The 17,698-nt window shown below is 36.1% G+C and overlaps 1 protein-coding gene across 2 annotated transcripts in view; it reads right to left on the bottom strand.

The window, feature by feature from the left end:
- HACD4 (3-hydroxyacyl-CoA dehydratase 4) overlaps window positions 1-17,698 on the bottom strand; it is a 30,266-nt gene continuing 12,568 nt past the window's right edge. For both annotated transcript variants that reach the window (XM_049116176.1, XM_049116175.1), the window contains exons 3-6: window positions 11,673-11,785; window positions 8,606-8,712; window positions 1,266-1,391; window positions 1-378 (exon numbers count right to left, since the gene is read on the bottom strand). In XM_049116176.1, coding sequence (XP_048972133.1) covers window positions 296-378; window positions 1,266-1,391; window positions 8,606-8,712; window positions 11,673-11,785 — 429 coding nt within the window. In that variant the 3' untranslated portion in view covers window positions 1-295. The remainder of the gene's footprint in view (window positions 379-1,265; window positions 1,392-8,605; window positions 8,713-11,672; window positions 11,786-17,698) is intronic.

Below are 17,698 nucleotides of genomic sequence, written 5' to 3' on the forward strand. Positions count from 1 at the left end.
TTTGGTTTCTCAATTTAATGGAATCCATTCCAGTTAATGATTTCTCATTAACCTTACAGGAAAATAAATTTAACCTGTATCAAATCCACAGCTTTGGTGAAGCAGGTTGTGCAGAATACGTGTTTGGAAAATAATGTGAGGATAACAGACTGCTGGGCTTTGTCTCAAGGAGAACAATTATGTCATGGATTTGTGTCAAGTACCAGGTATTTTTCCCACAGAATGTTTCCTGTGTTGTCTGTTGCAGCTGAATCCACAAGCCTTTTTTTCTTATGTCACATCGGAATGCTGTGCTTCACATTTTCTTCTTTTTCATGGGACAGACTCTGAGAACGTCTCTTCTTTCTGAGTAAAGATGGCTGTAGGTATAATACATTCCTGACATAGAGAAGGAAGAGTCAGAAGTGAGGCTGATTAACCATTTCTCTGGAAGGAACCATGGTTTTAAAATATAGTCAGAGTGCTGTTTGGAGCCTACGGACAACACACTTGCAAGGGAGACTCAAAGAAGGAACACTTAAAACAAGGGCCCAGAAAGGGAAATAACACAAACTCCTGTACCATCCTATTTTGTTGAAGCAAGAAGTTAATTTTTCCCTTTCTTTAGGGCAGCTCTCTCTACTAACCCTGAAGTTTCACATCTGTCGGCTCTTTCATGCATTGTTTTTATGTGTCTGATAATGACTACCTCTAGAACAACTATCTTGGGGATTTGTGAAGGTTAGAGCTGCAGAAAGTGAAATGTAATCATGGAAGTCCTTTGCCAATTAAATTTTCTTAACTCTAAGTTTTTGTTCCACACAGTTTTCTTATGTTTTTAGCACCTACTCCCACTTGCCTGCTGGGAAATGCTAGCACATGAAACCAAACAAGCAGGAAACAAAATTGATATAAATGGGAAAACTAGAAATGGCCAAGCCTGCTTAGTTTGACATCTGTGTTTTCACCATAGATCTCTGTATCCATGGTCAAATGTCCACATTTCCTAAACAAGTGCAGGTATATTACCTGCTAGTGAAATTGTTCTTGTTTATACAGTGAAACAGTGGTATATTTGATCTTGTGATACCCTGAAAAGGGTATCATAACTTGTAGGTAACCACACACTTGTAGGTTACTAGAACACAAGTTCTAGTTCATCATGCTGGACTCCCTCTTCGGTTTCTCCCGTGTTCATGGCCCTTTCTGTTAAAGGACAGATTGGCACAAGCCAGAAAGCACAGGAAGAATGCAAAACCAAAAAATAAAACAAAAGAGCCACTTACCTATGAAGAGCATCATGAGATAGATTTTCAACACGTACGGGAAATAGATGGATAAGTCAAAGGGCAGCTTTGTGGAATAAGTGCCAAATGATTCAAAATAAGGCAGTGACTGATAGATGGCAAATGCTGTTTAAAAAACAAGGAAGGAATTGTGAACATTTCCCCTAGTAATGCTACAGGTGTGTGTACACATGAATATCTATGTAGTTGAAGGATATTTTGAATTTTTTTTTTAATTTTTATTTATTTGTGATAGTCACAGAGAGAGAGAGAGAATGAGGCAGAGACACAGGCAGAGGGAGAAGCAGGCTCCATGCACCAGGAGCCCGACGTGGGATTCGATCCCGGGTCTCCAGGATCGCGCCCCGGGCCAAAGGCAGGCGCCAAACCGCTGCGCCACCCAGGGATCCCGTATTTTGAATTTTATAATGATAGTTGTGACAGTTGCTGAATCCTTTAGCTAAAGATACATTATGGTATAGGAATCGGACTGATTCAACTCACAAGGCCATTACAGCAGTGTGACTTGTTGAACTTTGGTCCATTTTATACTTGGTTATGCCTACAGAGAAATCATTTATAATGTTTTTTAAAATGATATCCCCCCAGTACTTGTCCCCTTAGCCATAAAAAGGGATGGCTAGACAAATCAACTTCAGAAATGCTGCCCATAGTTTCTTCTTGGAATTTCAAAACACATATTAGTAGAGATTCCTAAAATTTCTGCAATAAAGAAATTGGTTTTACCCAACATTTCCTCAGCTTAACTGGCTTTGGAGGAGCTCCATCCTTCCTCCTCACCCACTAGTAGAACTTAAAGAATTCTGAGAAACTCTGAGACAAACGGTGCCCAAAATATTTTGAGGAAGGAGGCTGGTGTTGGATAAGATATGGATATTCAGGGAGTCAGGGGAAGATAGTGAAGTAGGAGGATCCTACTTCATTCCATGGACACACCAAGATGATAACTACATCTAGACAACTCTGAAAACAACCTAACGACTGAGAAGCCACATAGAAAAGGGCAGGAGGGGTGGAGATGTGGTGGGCAACCAAAACCTTGATGAGACTACCACAAATAGAACGGACACCACAAGCATGGAGAAAGAATGGGATCACACTCCATGCCAGAGATTCCTGGCACTGGGAACATGGGTGTCTATCACATCTGGCTTTGAAAACCAGTGGTGCTTTTCTATGGGAAACTTAAAAATCAGTAGGATACAAGGTTGGTAGAAGGAAGGCAATTATAAGGATCAGAGCAGAAATAAATAGAGACTACAAAAAAATAAAAACCCAAAGCCAAAAATAATAGAAAAGATCAATGAAACCAAGAACTGGTTCTTAGAAAAGATAAACAAGGAGAGGACCAAAATAAAATCAAGAACAGAAATAATAACTGACCCACAGAAATACAAAGCATTGTAAGAAATTTATATGCCAATAAGTCAGACAACTTCAAATAGATAAATTCATAGATACATACATCTTTCCAAAATTGAATCAGGACAAAATAGAAAATCTGAATAGACCAATTAATAATAATAATAATTATTGATATTGATATAATTGATAATTTAAAAAAATCCCAACAAACAAAAATCTAGGACCAGATGGATTCGAGTTTATATCTATTCGTGTCAATCTATTGCAAAAAATACAAGAGGAAGGGAAGCTTCCAAATACATTCTATGAGGTTAACATTATCCTGATATCAAAACCAAAGATGCTACCTCCTGCCTCCCAAAAATACAGGTTATCATCCATAATGAACATAGATGCAAAAATCCTCAACAAATTAGCAAACTACATTCAGTAAATACATGAAAAGGATCATTTACCATGATTAATTGGGATTAACTATGGATGCAAGGATGGTTTAATATTTGCAAATCAACCAATGTGATACACCTTTCAACAAAATAAAGGATAAAAATCATGATCAATAGATTAAGAAAAAGCATTGACAAAGTTCAGCATCTGTTCATGATAAAAACAAAGTGGGTTTAGAGGGAACATTCCTCAACATATTAAAGCTATATTAAAAAAAAAACAAAGCTAACATTATATTCAATGATTAAAACCTGAGAGCTTTTCCTGTAAGATCAGGAACAAGATGTCTACTCTTGCCACTTAATTCAGCATAGTACTAGAAGGCCTAGCTACATTAATCAGACAAGAAAAGGAAATAAGAGGCATCCAAATTGGCAAAGAATAAGTTAAACTCACTGCACAAGACCTGATATTATACATAAAGATCCTACAGATGACACCAAAAAACATTAGAAGTAACAAATTCAGTAAAGTTGTAGGATACAAAATTAATGCTTGGAAATCAGTTGCATTTCTATAGACTAATAACAAGGTAGAGAAATTAAGAAAGCAATCGCATTAGCAATTGCACCAAAAAGAATAAAATACCTAGGAATAAATTTAACCAAGGAGGTGAATGACCTATACTCTGAAAACTATAAGACACTGATAAAAGAAACTGAAGATAACACAAATGGAAAGATATACTATGCTCATGAGTATTAAAAGTCCGTACTATGCAAAGCAAACTACAGATTCAGTGCAATCCCTATCAAAAAACCAATTCAGTTAGTTAAGCCTCCAACTCTTGATCTCAGCTAAGGTCTTAATCTCAGGATCATGAGTTCAAGCCCTTCATTAGGCTCCACATGGGCATGGAACCTACTTAAAAAGAAAAAAGAAAAGACCTAAAGATCACCGGAACAGAACAGAGCACCAAGAGGTACACCCATGCCTATTTGGTCAATCCATGACAAAGAAGGTAAGAATTACAATGGAGAATAGACAGTCTTTTTAATAAAGACTGAAGAGCCACATTCAAAAGAATGAAACTGCACCCCTTTTTTATATCATACATAAAAATAAACTCAAAATGTATTAAAGAAAACAAAAAAAAACAAAATGTATTAAAGATATAAATGTGAAGCCTGAAACCATAAAACTCCTAGAAGAAAACAGGCAGTATACTCTTGGATAGTTCCCTTAGCAACAGATTTGTGGATATGTTTCCTCAGACAAGGGAAACAAAGGCAATATTAAACTATTGGGACTAAAAGCAGATTTTTACACAGTGAAGGAAACCAACAAAACAAAAAAGCAACCTACTAAATGGGAGAAGATACTTGAAAATTATATGTATTATAAGGCATTAATATCCAAAATATAGGAAGAATTTATACAACACCAAAAACACAATCAAGTTTAAAAATGTGAAGACATGAATATATATTACACCAAAGAAGACATACAGATGCTCAACATCACTAATCACCACAGAAATGCAAATAAAAATTACAGAATAGAATGAGAACAAATAATCTAAAATTTGTAGGGAACCACTAAAGACCTCGAATAGGCAAATCTTGAGAAAGAGCACAGCCAGAGGTCACAATTCCAGATTTCAAAATATGCTACAAAGATGTAGTAATCTAAACAGTATGGTATTGACACAAAAACAGATACATAGACTGATGGAACAGGATAGAGAACCCAGAAATAAACCCATGTCTATATAGTCAAGTAATCTATGACAAAGGCAAGAATTTACAATGTGGAAAAAAGAGCCTTTTCAATAAATGGTGCTGGAAAAATAGCTACATGCAAAATAATGAAACTGGACCCCTTTCTTACACCATACACAAAAATAAACTCAAAATGGATTAGAGACCTACATGTAAATCCTCAAACTATTAAACTCCTGCAAGAAAACATAGGCAATCATTTGGACATCACCCTTGGAAACCTATTTATAGAGATATCTCCTTAGGCAAGGGAAATAAAAGCAAACAAACTGTAAGGACTACATCAAAATAAAAGTTTTTGCACAGCAAAGGAGACCATCAACAAAACAAAATGGCAACCTACAGAATGGGAGGAGATATTTGAAAGCAAAATACCGGACACAGGGTTAATACCCAAAATATATAAAGAACTTAGACAACTCAATACCAGATAGTAGGTTAATTATCTGATTTAAATATGGGCAAAAGACCCAAATAAACATTTTTTGGACACACAGATGGCAAACAGACACATGAAAAGATGCTCAACATCACTCATCATCCAGGAAATGCAAATCAGAACCACAAAGAGATATCACCTCACACCTGTCAGAATAGCTAGTATCAAAAAAAAAAAAAAAAAAGGAAGAAATAACAAATGTTGGTAAGGATAGAAAGCAAAAGAAACCTGATGTACTATTGGTGGGAATGTAATTAGGTAGAGGCACTGTGGAAAACAGAAGTTTGTGAAAAAAAATAAAAATAGAAATACTATATAAGTGAACTCATTAGGAAATTTCACAAATATTAAATGGGAATAAGTTGAACCTCATGTTGAATACACACATGAATGCACTGCATGAGTGAATATTTAAAATATACTTGATTTAAGATTTTGTCTTATGTATTTTTTCTGAGAAATTATGCCTTAATAAAATGGATAATTACACTGTTAGCTTAAAAAAATACCATACAATCCAGTAATTTCACTACTGGGTATTTACCCAAAGAAAACAAAAACACTAAGTTGAAAAGATATATGCACTCCTATGTTTACTGCAGCATGATTTACAATAACCAAGATACGGAAGCAACTCAAGCATCATGAATAGATAAACGGATAAAGAGGATGTACTGTGTATGTATGTGTACACACACACACACACACACACAGAGGGATATTACTCAGCCATAAAAAATGAGATCTTGGCATTTGCAAGAACATGGATGGACCTAGAGGGTATTATGCTAAGTGAAATCAGAGAATGATAAATGCCACATGATTACATTTATATATGGAATATAAAAAATAAACAGACTTTTCAATACAGAAAACAAACGTGTGGTTGCCAGTGGGGAGGTGTCTGGGTAGTGTGAGTTAAATAGATAAAAAGGATGAAAAAATACAAACTTGCAGTTATAAAATAGGTAAGTCATGGAGATGAAAAGCATAGGGAATATAGTCAATAATTGTAATAATGTTGTGTGGTGATAGATGGTGGCTACTCTTATTTTGGCAAGCAATGAGTAATGGATGGAATTGCCAAATCAATATGTTATATATCTGAAACTAATATAACATTTTATGTTAATTATATTTCAATAAAAATAAAGAGAAGGAGGTTCTATGAAATCATATCCCACATATAGATTTTTATGACATTACAGGAAATGATAATGTACTATGGTTATATAAGATGTTGTTGGGACAAACTAGATGAAAGGGACATATGAACAATGCACTATTTTTGTACTTTTTGTAAGTCTTAGAATGATCTTAAATAGGAAAAAATTTAAAGACAAAAAATGTTGGGCAACCAAAGCTGTGAGAGCCAGTCTGAGCAGGATGAGTGACATAGGCACAGGATCTGAATTTGACACCAAAACATGCCATCTAAGATTTCCATATGATGCACCATATGCAGCAGTATAAACAGTTGCTTTGGTTATCTATAGAACTTGCTTTTGTCTTTTATATTATTGGATGGGAAACATTAGTTATTAAATAATATTAGAGTCATCAAAAGTCAAGTAGGTTTTCTTAACTACGTATTTTTATATTTTGGGTCTTTTGAAATATATAGAAACCTATAAAGATAAAACTACAGTTACCTAGAATCTGTCACTCAGAAACATTACTGACATTTTGTCACATATGCTTCCAGACTCTTTTTCTGCATATACTTTGCTTTTAAATTGCAGGAATAAGTTTATGAATCTAATTTCAAAAAAAAGAAATGAGTTTTATGGCAAACATACTGGAACATGGCTTTCCCAGAAAGGTGAAGGCTTAACATTATCAAATAACAAGAATGAAAAAGTTTTCTATACAGTTATTCATCGTTTATTTTTAGGAAAAGATCACTCCTATCTCTACCTGATTCCTATATAATATATTCCTTATGGTATTTTTCATATGATGTAACAAAGGAATGTACTTAATGTTTCAATGAGTGAAGAATTTCATTCTTGAACAAGCCAGCTTTTTTTTAGTCCTCAGGAGTATTCTCTAGATTCTCTTGGCTTGGTCTATTCTAAAAATTAGCAATTCTTTTGAAAGCAAAAAAAAAAAAAAATTAAGTTCTACCTAATATGATTTACTACAATATAAACTTTTCTCTGGTCATTGGTAGATAGAAAACATATGGGTATAATGTATACACTTTATGATTATCACCAATGTCACCATCAATTTACGTGAAATTTCTTTCTGTATGTTTTCCTTTAATTACCTTAACATGCTTCTTAATTTCTTTATGCCTTCCGTTTTCAAAATTTTAATGCCTGTTTCAGAAGGTTCCCTACCAGTCTGCCAAATCCATTAGAGGAGGAAGCATATATTCCCCTAATATCCTCAAGCTTTTTGCAAACTGATGAATTATTTAAGTTTTAGGTTTACATTTAGGCCAAGTAACTAGCTCACTTCATATTGTATTCAATAATTGATTCAGTGTTTACTGAGCATGTATACTGGGTGAATAAGGGAAGGTGAGCAAGGAAACAAAGACAACCCTGTATCCCCAAGTTACTTAGAGGCTAGACAGGAAACAGACATTATTCAAAGAATAACACAAATGTCTAATTACACCTCAGACAGGTCTTATGAAAGATTCATGGTGCTATAGTGTTGGGGTAGGAGGGCAGAGAATGGAAGTGGTTGAGAAAGTTGAGGAATGCTTCTCTGAGAAGTTGATGACTGAACTAAAGGTAGCATTAACTGTTCCTGGCAGAGAATGTGATGCATAGTAGATGGTTAGGTAGGAAAAATGGTCCAGCCAGGGGGAAGTAGATTTCTAAATATTAAAAATTAAATTAAAAATAATCACTAGGGCACCTGGGTGGCTCAGTCGGTTAAGCGCCCAACTCTTGATCTCAGCTCAGGTCTTGATTCTCAGGGTCATGAGATCAAGTCTCACACTGGGCTCCACGCTGGGTGTGGAGTCTACTTTAAAAAGAAACACTGAGTCACTAAATGTTAAATCCCTTTTGGATGAGTAAAGTGGGAGAGGTTAAATGATTTACCCAAAACTCATACAGTCAAGTTAATGAAGTTAAAGGCCTGTACTCAGATGTTTTTATTCCTCATCCAATATTTTGTCTACTGTGCAAAGATGCTTCCTGCTTGAATTTTTGTTAAAAATGCTTTGCTTTTTTGCATCAAGGGAAGTGAGCCAGGAATGACCCACTGAGTCAGCTGTCAGCTAACAGTAGCAAAAATAGGAATTTAATCATTGAAAAGTTTAGTGAGCCATTATAACTAGATTGCTTTGGTCAGTAAGCAATAATGCAAAGTCACTCTTTTCTTACCTTCAGCAAGAACACACAAAGGATAAATCGGCATCCACAGTGTTTGACTGAGCCAGGTCAAGACCGCATAGGATATTCCTATGACTGATAGCATGCTGTAAGTGTACCTAAAAGAAGACAGGGAGCTCATAAACATCATTTCTTGCTGATGTTTGGGAAATAACAAGAGAAGAAAATACCTTACATTGTAATTAAATACAGATACAACTGGAAAGTTTAAATTCCAGACTTTGTTTCCTATCATTTAATCAGAAGAGATAAGGAAGTAAATAAGAGGAAGGGACCTGTGTCAGTCTGGCTCATCTCAGGGGGTAGATCATGGATAATTATGGTGGACAAAGAAAAATGTCACTCTTATCCCTCAACAAATTACAAGTTTTCCTGATTAGTGACTTCAATTTCACTTAGAAGCTAAACCCATTTGATGCAGCTAGATTTTTATGTTATCTTTATTTTTAAAGATTTTATTTACTTATTCATGAGAGAGACAGAGGCAGAGACACAGGCAGAGGGTGAAGCAGGCTCCCTGAGGGGAATCCGATGTGTGACTCACTCCCAGGACCCCGGGATCATGCCCTGAGCTGAAGGCAGACACTCAACCACTAAGCCACCCAGGCGTTCCTGCAGCTAGATTTTTAAAGACTGAGCCACCCAGGTGCCCCTCTGGTCCTTGCTTTTTTTTTTTTTTTTTTTTTTTAAGTCATTTTAGGGTAAGTTGGAAAGATAATTCCACCTCAACTTTACAGAGGAAAAAAAAATGTTTCAAAAAGGCTAGGTGCTCAGGAATTTCACTTCTAAGAGAAATGAAAGCCTATGTGCATACAAAAGCTTGTACATGGATGTTCATAGCAATATTCCTCATAACCTAAAAGTCTGTCCATCAACTGAAGAATGGATACATAAAAGTGGTATATCGAAATGGAATATCATTCAGATGTAAAAAGGAATGAAATACTGATACATGTTATAACATGGATTAACCTTGAAAACATTATGCTAAGTGAAGGCAGTCACAAAAGGCCACATATTGTATGGTTCCATTTATATGTCTAGAAAAGGCAAATTCATAGAGACAGTATGTTAGTGGTTGGCAAGAGCTAAGAGAAGAGGAAATGGGGATTTTACTGCTACAGGGTTTAGGGTTTCTTTGGAGTGCAATGAAAATGTCCTCAAATTAGTGATGATAGTTATACATCTTTAAATATACTAAACCCCTCAAATTTTCTATTTTAAAGGGTGAATATTGGGGTGCCTGGGTAGCTCAGTCAGGTAAGAGTCTGACTCTTGATTTCAGCTCATGATCTCAGGGTCCTGAGACTGAGCCCTGAATCTGGCTCCAAATTGGGCATGGAGCTTACTTAAGATTCACTCCCTCTCTCCCCTTCTTACCCCCTTCTTGGTCTAATTAATTAATTATTAAAAAATAAAAGGGTGAATGTGAAAGTACATGAATTATCTCAATTCTGTTGTTTTTGAAGGTTCAGCGATATGTCCACGATTGTATACCAAGTAAATGGAGGTAGGATTTATCCTAAGGTTTTCTATGTTAAGAAGCCCTTTGATGGCATCTTTTATGTTAAAATCATTTTGTTCTCTAATGGGTTTAACTGAGCTTATCAGAAACTGGAAGGACACTGAAAAAGTCAGGCATACCAGAGAACATCATGTCACAAAGTCATAGCATAGCCTCAGATGGGACTTCTTATCTCAGGAATAGAAAGTCATGGACTATATAAGTCCACAAAATTCATCCCAAGTCTACAAATTTTTCAGTTAAAAAATGAGAAATGACTTAATAAATTATATATACAAAGAATTAGAGTCATTTTCATTCAATAAAATATTTCATTGTAACTCACTCTAGGGCTGAACCCATTATTTAGGAATAATTTAGCTAAGTTAAAGACAATACAATGAATAAAGAATTTACATAACCTCAGCTAAAATGCTAGGGCTCTTTTGTTACCTACCCACATCCAGATCTTTCAAGTGAATGGGGCAGTTCTCATTTGTGAAAGCCAAGGTAGCAGTTAGCACATCTCTGAGCCAAGGGGACTATTTATGCCACTGCTGGTAGAGGTAAGACTAGACCCATCTCTTGGCAAGGTTTTAGATATAGAAGGAAACTAAAGATGACCTAGAGCAAAGATTCCTAACCTGAGGTTCAGGGATTTCCAGGAAATCTACAAAATAACTTCACTAAGTCATTTGAACCCACTGGAATTGTATACAAAATGTATCATCGAGGGAACGCCTGGGTGGCTCAGTCGTTGAGCATTTGCCTTTGGCTTAGGGCATGATCCCGGGGTCCTGGGATCGAGTCCCGTATTGGGCTCCCTGTGGGGAGCCTGCTTCTCCCTCTGCTTATGTCTCTGCCTTTCTCTGTCTCTCATGAATAAATAAATCTTTTAAAAAAATGTATCATGGAGATGAAAAGTACAGCATAGGGAATAGAGTAAAAAATCCTGTAATAATGCTGTATGGTGAGAGATGCTGACCGTACTTATCATGGTCAGCATTGATTAAGTAACATATAGAACTGACCAAATAATATGTTGGACACCTGAAACCAATATAACATTGTAAGTTAATTATACTTCAATAAAAAATAAATACAAAATAAATGAATGTGGAGGTGCATTCTTCCCCAGAGAGATGAGGCCCTAGGTTTAAAAATATTCTGGAATTCACAGAAACCAGCTTTGTAAATCCTGACTATGACATAATAAAAGTCTTGTTCTGCTTGTTAGAGTAACATGTACCAGAGCAATCGCAAGGAATGCCTTTCATTAGCAAACAGCTGTGAGGTTTATCCCAAAAAAGGTGCTGTGCCAAGTCTTCTGCTAGAAACCTGAATGCATTGATTTGCTCTTGTAATACCATGGTAGGTTTGCATTGTCTCTGATGTGTCCATTATGGAAAGTACTAAAAATACATTTCCATATCAAGATAAAATAATTTAGAAAGGGGTTAGGTTTTTCTCACAGAGTAACCAAATGTAGGCAGCTATTATCAGTTTCATTGTAGAAAAGCAACTTGGCTTTAAGAGATTATTTTTCCTCCTTACCTAACCATATCCAACAGATTCCAAAAGATGAATAAAACACACACCACATATTTCTCTTGAACTTCCTCTTGACTGGTGATCACCACAAAGAGGATGATTATTCTCTCGGTGAGCTAACAAAGACACAGCAAAATCAAGAATTAGGATCATCTGTTAAGCATGTAGATAATTTTCTAATTTTACAAACCACAGTTCCTCTTCAAAGGAAGAGTATGCTTTAGCTGGAAAGAGGTATGCTAAACTGTTAACCTGATCTCTGAGAGAGCAGGGCTATGGTTTAATTTCACTTCCTCCCTGGTGTTTTTGTATCCCCCAAATTATATGGAATGAATGAAAACAGAAGAAAACATATATTTTATCTGAATCAGGCTATTTCTCCTGCTATATATGTACACATGTTTTTATTCACTTTGGCAAGCTTTTATTGAATGCCCACTATGTATTCGATGCCAAGGTTGTATATACAGTGAAAGTGTGGTCCTTGCTCCAGAGGATAGCAGTGGTAGGAGAATGAGGGCACAGAATCCCAACACACTGTCAATGATGATAATGCTGTCATTTAAAGTGCTCTGAATGAGAACACAGGTGAAGGAGACACCTGCCTGGGAAAAGGATGCAGAGATTTAGGAAGACAGGCTGGGAGAAGGGGCAGGAGTTTGTCAGGTAAACTGAATAGGAGAAAGGACATCCTAGGTTAGGGAAGCAGGCTAAGTAAAGAGGCAGAAGTGTGAAAATGTGGCTGTACTGGGGAGTAAATAAAACCCCTGGAGGCGAGGGCTGGCAGAAGGTGCAGGGGAAGGAATAATAGGAAATAAAATTGAAAACGTGGTAATGGCTGGGTTGTAAAGGGTTTTGAATGATGGGCCAAGAAATTTTGATTTCATCTAACAGGGAAGCTATTGTAGCTTTTTTTTTTTTTTTTTTTTTTTTGGTTGTGGATGGAGGGGGAAGAGATGTAATATAATCCTAACCTTTATAAGCCAGTGGAAAATGAAAAGAATTCAACATACACATTTTTTTTCCAAGTCAGTAAGCATTTGCAAATCATTGAGAATTCACACACTTATGGCTTAGTGCCAATTACTGACCTCAAAAAAATCAATTCTTCTTTTCCCATCTAAATATAATGTGCCTTCTTAGATTGTATTAATAATGCCCCCTGTACAGTCTGCATTTTTTCATTCCTTTTTTTTTTTTTAATAAAACATTCTACTTTGCTCTCAATGGTCAGAGGAAAATGTGCTTGAGATTGACGGAGCATATTATTGATAAAGGAAAGGGGAGGACTGCTTTATACCTTTCAACAGTTGTCTATGCTTTTGAGGCAAATCAAGAAGAATGGAATAATCTGTGACTTAGAATCATAGGCTGCTAATCCTGGAAAACCACCTAGTGCAGAAAAGCCCCAGATTTGCTAACACTGGGCCACATGATCAAATATGCACATGTATAAGCTATGTCAGCAGGTTTATGACCACAGGAGTGAGTCAAGAGGGTCTTTGCTTGGCTAGGGTAATTAGATAGGATTCAAACCTTAGTTGATCCATAGAGCTATTTACATAGCTGTATTTAGTTTGTCAGTCTTTCTTTACAATGCCCTAATTTCTTTCTTTAATTATATTTACATAATGAAGTATACTTAACTGCAGTTATAATTACCAAATGATCCAAGCTTGCTGTCAAGGACACCTGGCAGCCTTTGAATAAAAGATCTTAGCAAGCAAACAAGTACACAAGAACCACCTAATCTTATGTTTGGTCAGTGCCTGCTAATTAGGAAAATCATCTAATTTTTAATGAAAATCTCAAGATACATCCACATGAATGTGTATATACAACACATATTTCTAACTACTTGGCTGACTAAAGACAGAAAAAAACCTAGATTCATCTTGATAAGATGGATCTCTAGGGTCCACTCTAGATAAACCCAAACCCACCTTTTTACAAATAAAAAATTGGGGAACCAGAGAAGTGACTTTTCCTAGTGGCAGACTTAGAAACATCCATCCCAAGTTTCCTGGTTTCCAGAGTTATAAGGTATCCATGATGTCAAGTGGTCCCTTAACTGACGAGTACTGAGAGGGAAATCTCCTAAAACGGGATGGTGCTGCACAACAGACTTCATCCTATTGAAAATCATCACTTGGTCTGTGGTGTGTTACTCATGTAATCCAAACTGCAGAGAAATTAGCAATCAACATGCTCCCAAACCCCATAAACATACATACGTGTGGGTATGGGAGGACCCCTCCTACAATGTCAATTTTTTAAAGATTTTATTTATTCATTTATTTGAGAGAGAGAATGAGAGGGCACAAAATGGGGGAGGAGTAGAGGAAGAAGCAGACTCCTCACTGAGCAGGGAGCCCAAAGCAAGGCCTGATCCCAGAACCCTGGGATCATGACATGAGCTGAAGGCAGACACTTAACCAACTGAGCTACCCAGGTGCCCCCAATATCAATTTAATTAACAAATTGTCTGATGGTTCTTTAACTTGACCATTCAATGGCAATACAATGGGAGAATTTAGGTGGAGCTATTCTCAAATTGAAACAGCCAATATTTATTGGTTACTTTGTATGAGGTTCCATACATATACCATATCTCATTTAATTTCCATAATAACCCTAAGAAATAAGTGTTATTATTTTTTGCTGCCTTTTATAAAGGGCACTGCATTTTGCAAAGTGAAAGTGACTTGCCTGGAGATCTGGAATAGAAATCTAGACGATGTAAATCCCTTGTTCTGAAGCACTAAATACATTTTCCCCTTTGTTATTTTATGGGCTATCTTCATGCCTAATACCCAGGTTATATTCTATTCTTTCAAAAAGTCTGTCTCCAAAAGTTAAATCTTAAAACAAGAACCTCCTTGATATTCTCAACACCAAAAGCACTTTTGAAGAAAAGACTTTTTAAATCTATTCTTTTTTATAATAATTTGACTAGTTATTTGAGCTTTACACTTGTGAGAACTTAGCACTTTGTCATTTTAAACAAATCCTAAGAGAACATGACTAATTACTAACAGTTTTTTAATGTTTTGTGTAGCTCAAGCTAGGTAAAATAAAAATACAATAAAAACCCTATAACTTAGGCCAAATTAAACATTATCTTAATGTGGTCTACTCAGAAGTAACTGAGTAGACCACATGGTAACTATAAAATAAAAATACTTTGCATTTTTATGTTCTATCTGGGAATCTTAAATTCCAAGCTAAGTGGCACCTAAAACTAAGTTGTTATAAATGGCAGCTGGCACTTTAGTTATAAATGATGCAGTTATAAACTATTCCCTCTATGGAGAGAATTTCTAGAGTTAAGTAGCAGAAAAGGAAATTAAGAGAACAATCACATTTACAACTATGCAAAAAAATAACAAAATACCCAGGAGTAAATTTATCCAAGGAGATGAAAGACCTGTACTCCAAAAACTATAAAACACTGATGAAAGAAATTGAAGATGACACATAAATGGAAAGATACTCCATGCTTATGGAATAACCAATAACATTAAAATATCCACACCATCTGAAGCAATCTACAGATATAATGCAATCCCCAAAAAATGCCAACATTTTTCACAGAACTAGAATTAATAATCCTAAAATTTGTGTGGAATCACAAAAGACCTCAAACAGACAAAGCAACCTTGAAAAAGAAGAACAAAGCTGGTGTTACTATAATCCCAGATTTTAAGATATATGACAAAGCTGTATTAATCAAAACAGTATGGTATTGGCTTGGAAACAGATACAGGGATCAGTGGAACAGAACAGGATAGAGAGCCCAGAAATAAATCCATGCTTACATGGTCAAGTAATTTACAACAAAGAAGGCAAGAATACACAAAAGGGAAAGAGTTTCTTCAACAAATTGTGCTGGGAAAATGGGACAGCTACATTCAAAAGAATGAAACTGGAATACTCTTACACCATACACAAAAATAAACTCAAAATTGGTCAGATACCTAAACATGAGACCTGAAGCCTTAAGAGTTTAGAAGAAAACATAGGCAGTAGTTTCTTTAACATAAGCTATAGAAACATTTTTCTAGATAGGTTTCAGGCAAGAGAAACAGAAGAAAAATTAAACCATTGAGACTACACAAAAATAAAAAAAAAAAAACTTTTGCACAGTGAAGGACGTCATCAACAAAAAGGCAACCTACTGAATGGAAGATGATGGTTGAACTTCTATAATACCAAAAAATAAACCAAATAATATGATTAAGAATAGTCAGGGGACCCAAATAGAAATTTCTCCAGAGACATACAGATGGCTAGCAGACACATGAGAAGATGCTCAACATCATTCATCATCAGGGAAATACATATTAAAACCACAAAGAGATACCACCTTACACCTGTCAGAATGGCTAAAATCAACAACACAGGAAATAAATATTAGTGAGGACATGGAGAAAAAGAGACCTGCAGGTGCCCTCGTCTGCTGATGAAAATACCTGTGGTGCAGCCATTGTGGAAAACAGCATGGAGGTCCCTTAAGAATTAAAAATAGAACCACCATATATGATCCAGCAATTCCACTACTGGGTATTTATCCAAAGAAAACAAAAACACTATTTTTTTTTAAAGATTTTATTTATTTGTTCATGAGAAACACGGGGGAGGGGGGGCGCAGGCAGACACAGGCAGAGGGAGAAGCAGGCTCCATGCAGGGAGCTCGACGTGGGACTCGATCCTGGGACCCCAGGATCACACCCTGGGCCGAAGGCAGCGCTAAACCACTGAGCCACCTGGGCTGCCCAGAAAACAAAAACACTAATTTGAAAAGATATACATACCCCTATGTTTATTGCCAAGATAAGGAAGCAACCCAAATATCCATCAATTGATGAACAGATAAAGAAGACATATATTATACATACTGGGATTTTTTAAAAAATATTTTTATTTAAACTCAATTTAGTTAGCATATAGCATATTACTAGTTTCAAGGGTAGGATAGAGTGATTGATCAGTTGCATATAATACTCAGTGCTCATTATATCAAATACCCTCTTTAATGCCTATCACCCAGGAACCCTCTTGATATTCTGGAAGACCAGTTTCCAGAAAGAGAATTCAGTCATTGACTTAGTCTCACAAAGGTAGTGGCAAAATAACATCACAAATTACATACTGGTTTTTTTTTTTTTTTTTTGCCCACTGAAAGCAGCTGGACACCATGCATGTTTTTTTCAAGATATTGTGTATAATCAGCATGATTACTGTGTGAGTAGCTTAGCCACATTCTTAACTTCAGTTTCTTCACTTAGAAATGGGGAAATAGGAAAACCAAGAATGGTTACACAACCTTAGAGTTTGTTTTGTTATTTTAAAACAGAGGCCTCAGAGTCAGATCATAATGAGGAATTCTTCTAATTGTATACACAACTCAAAAGAATGGGGTAGAGAATGAAACTCTGAATGAGATGATAGAGGTTTCCAAAGCCCTTTCTAACACTGGGTCCTTTTGGAAAACTATAGAAAAGATAGCAAATTAATAACACAAATAGAGAACAAATAAAATCACAAAGAGATCTTAAAAAAAAAAAGGGAAGCCAAACAATCACAACAAAGATTAATAGTAGCCCAGCATGAAAAGGGAGCTGTCTTCCCTAATGTGGTGAATCCCTGACTTGTTATCCCTGCCAACAAAAAAGACTTAAAAATCACTTGGGCCCCCTTAACAGTAGTCACTGAAAACTTACTTTGTTTTGTTTTGAAGATTTTATTTATTTTTGCAAGAGAGGGAGAATGAGCACAAGGATGGGGGTGGGGGTGGGAGAAGCAGACCCCCTGCTGAGCAGGGAGCCCAATGCAGGACTCAATCCCAGGACCCTGGAATCATGACTGGACTGAAGGCAGACACTTACCTGACTGAGCCACCCAGGTGCCCCTGCAAACTCACTTTAAAGATTCAATGTATTCTTGCCATTATTATTATAAATTACCAAACCATGATATAGTTTGATTACAGTGATCATAGTTCTTTTTTTTTTTTAATTTTTATTTAT

This window comes from Canis lupus, chromosome 11 (genome assembly GCF_003254725.2).
Source record: "Canis lupus dingo isolate Sandy chromosome 11, ASM325472v2, whole genome shotgun sequence".
NCBI lineage: Eukaryota > Metazoa > Chordata > Mammalia > Carnivora > Canidae > Canis > Canis lupus.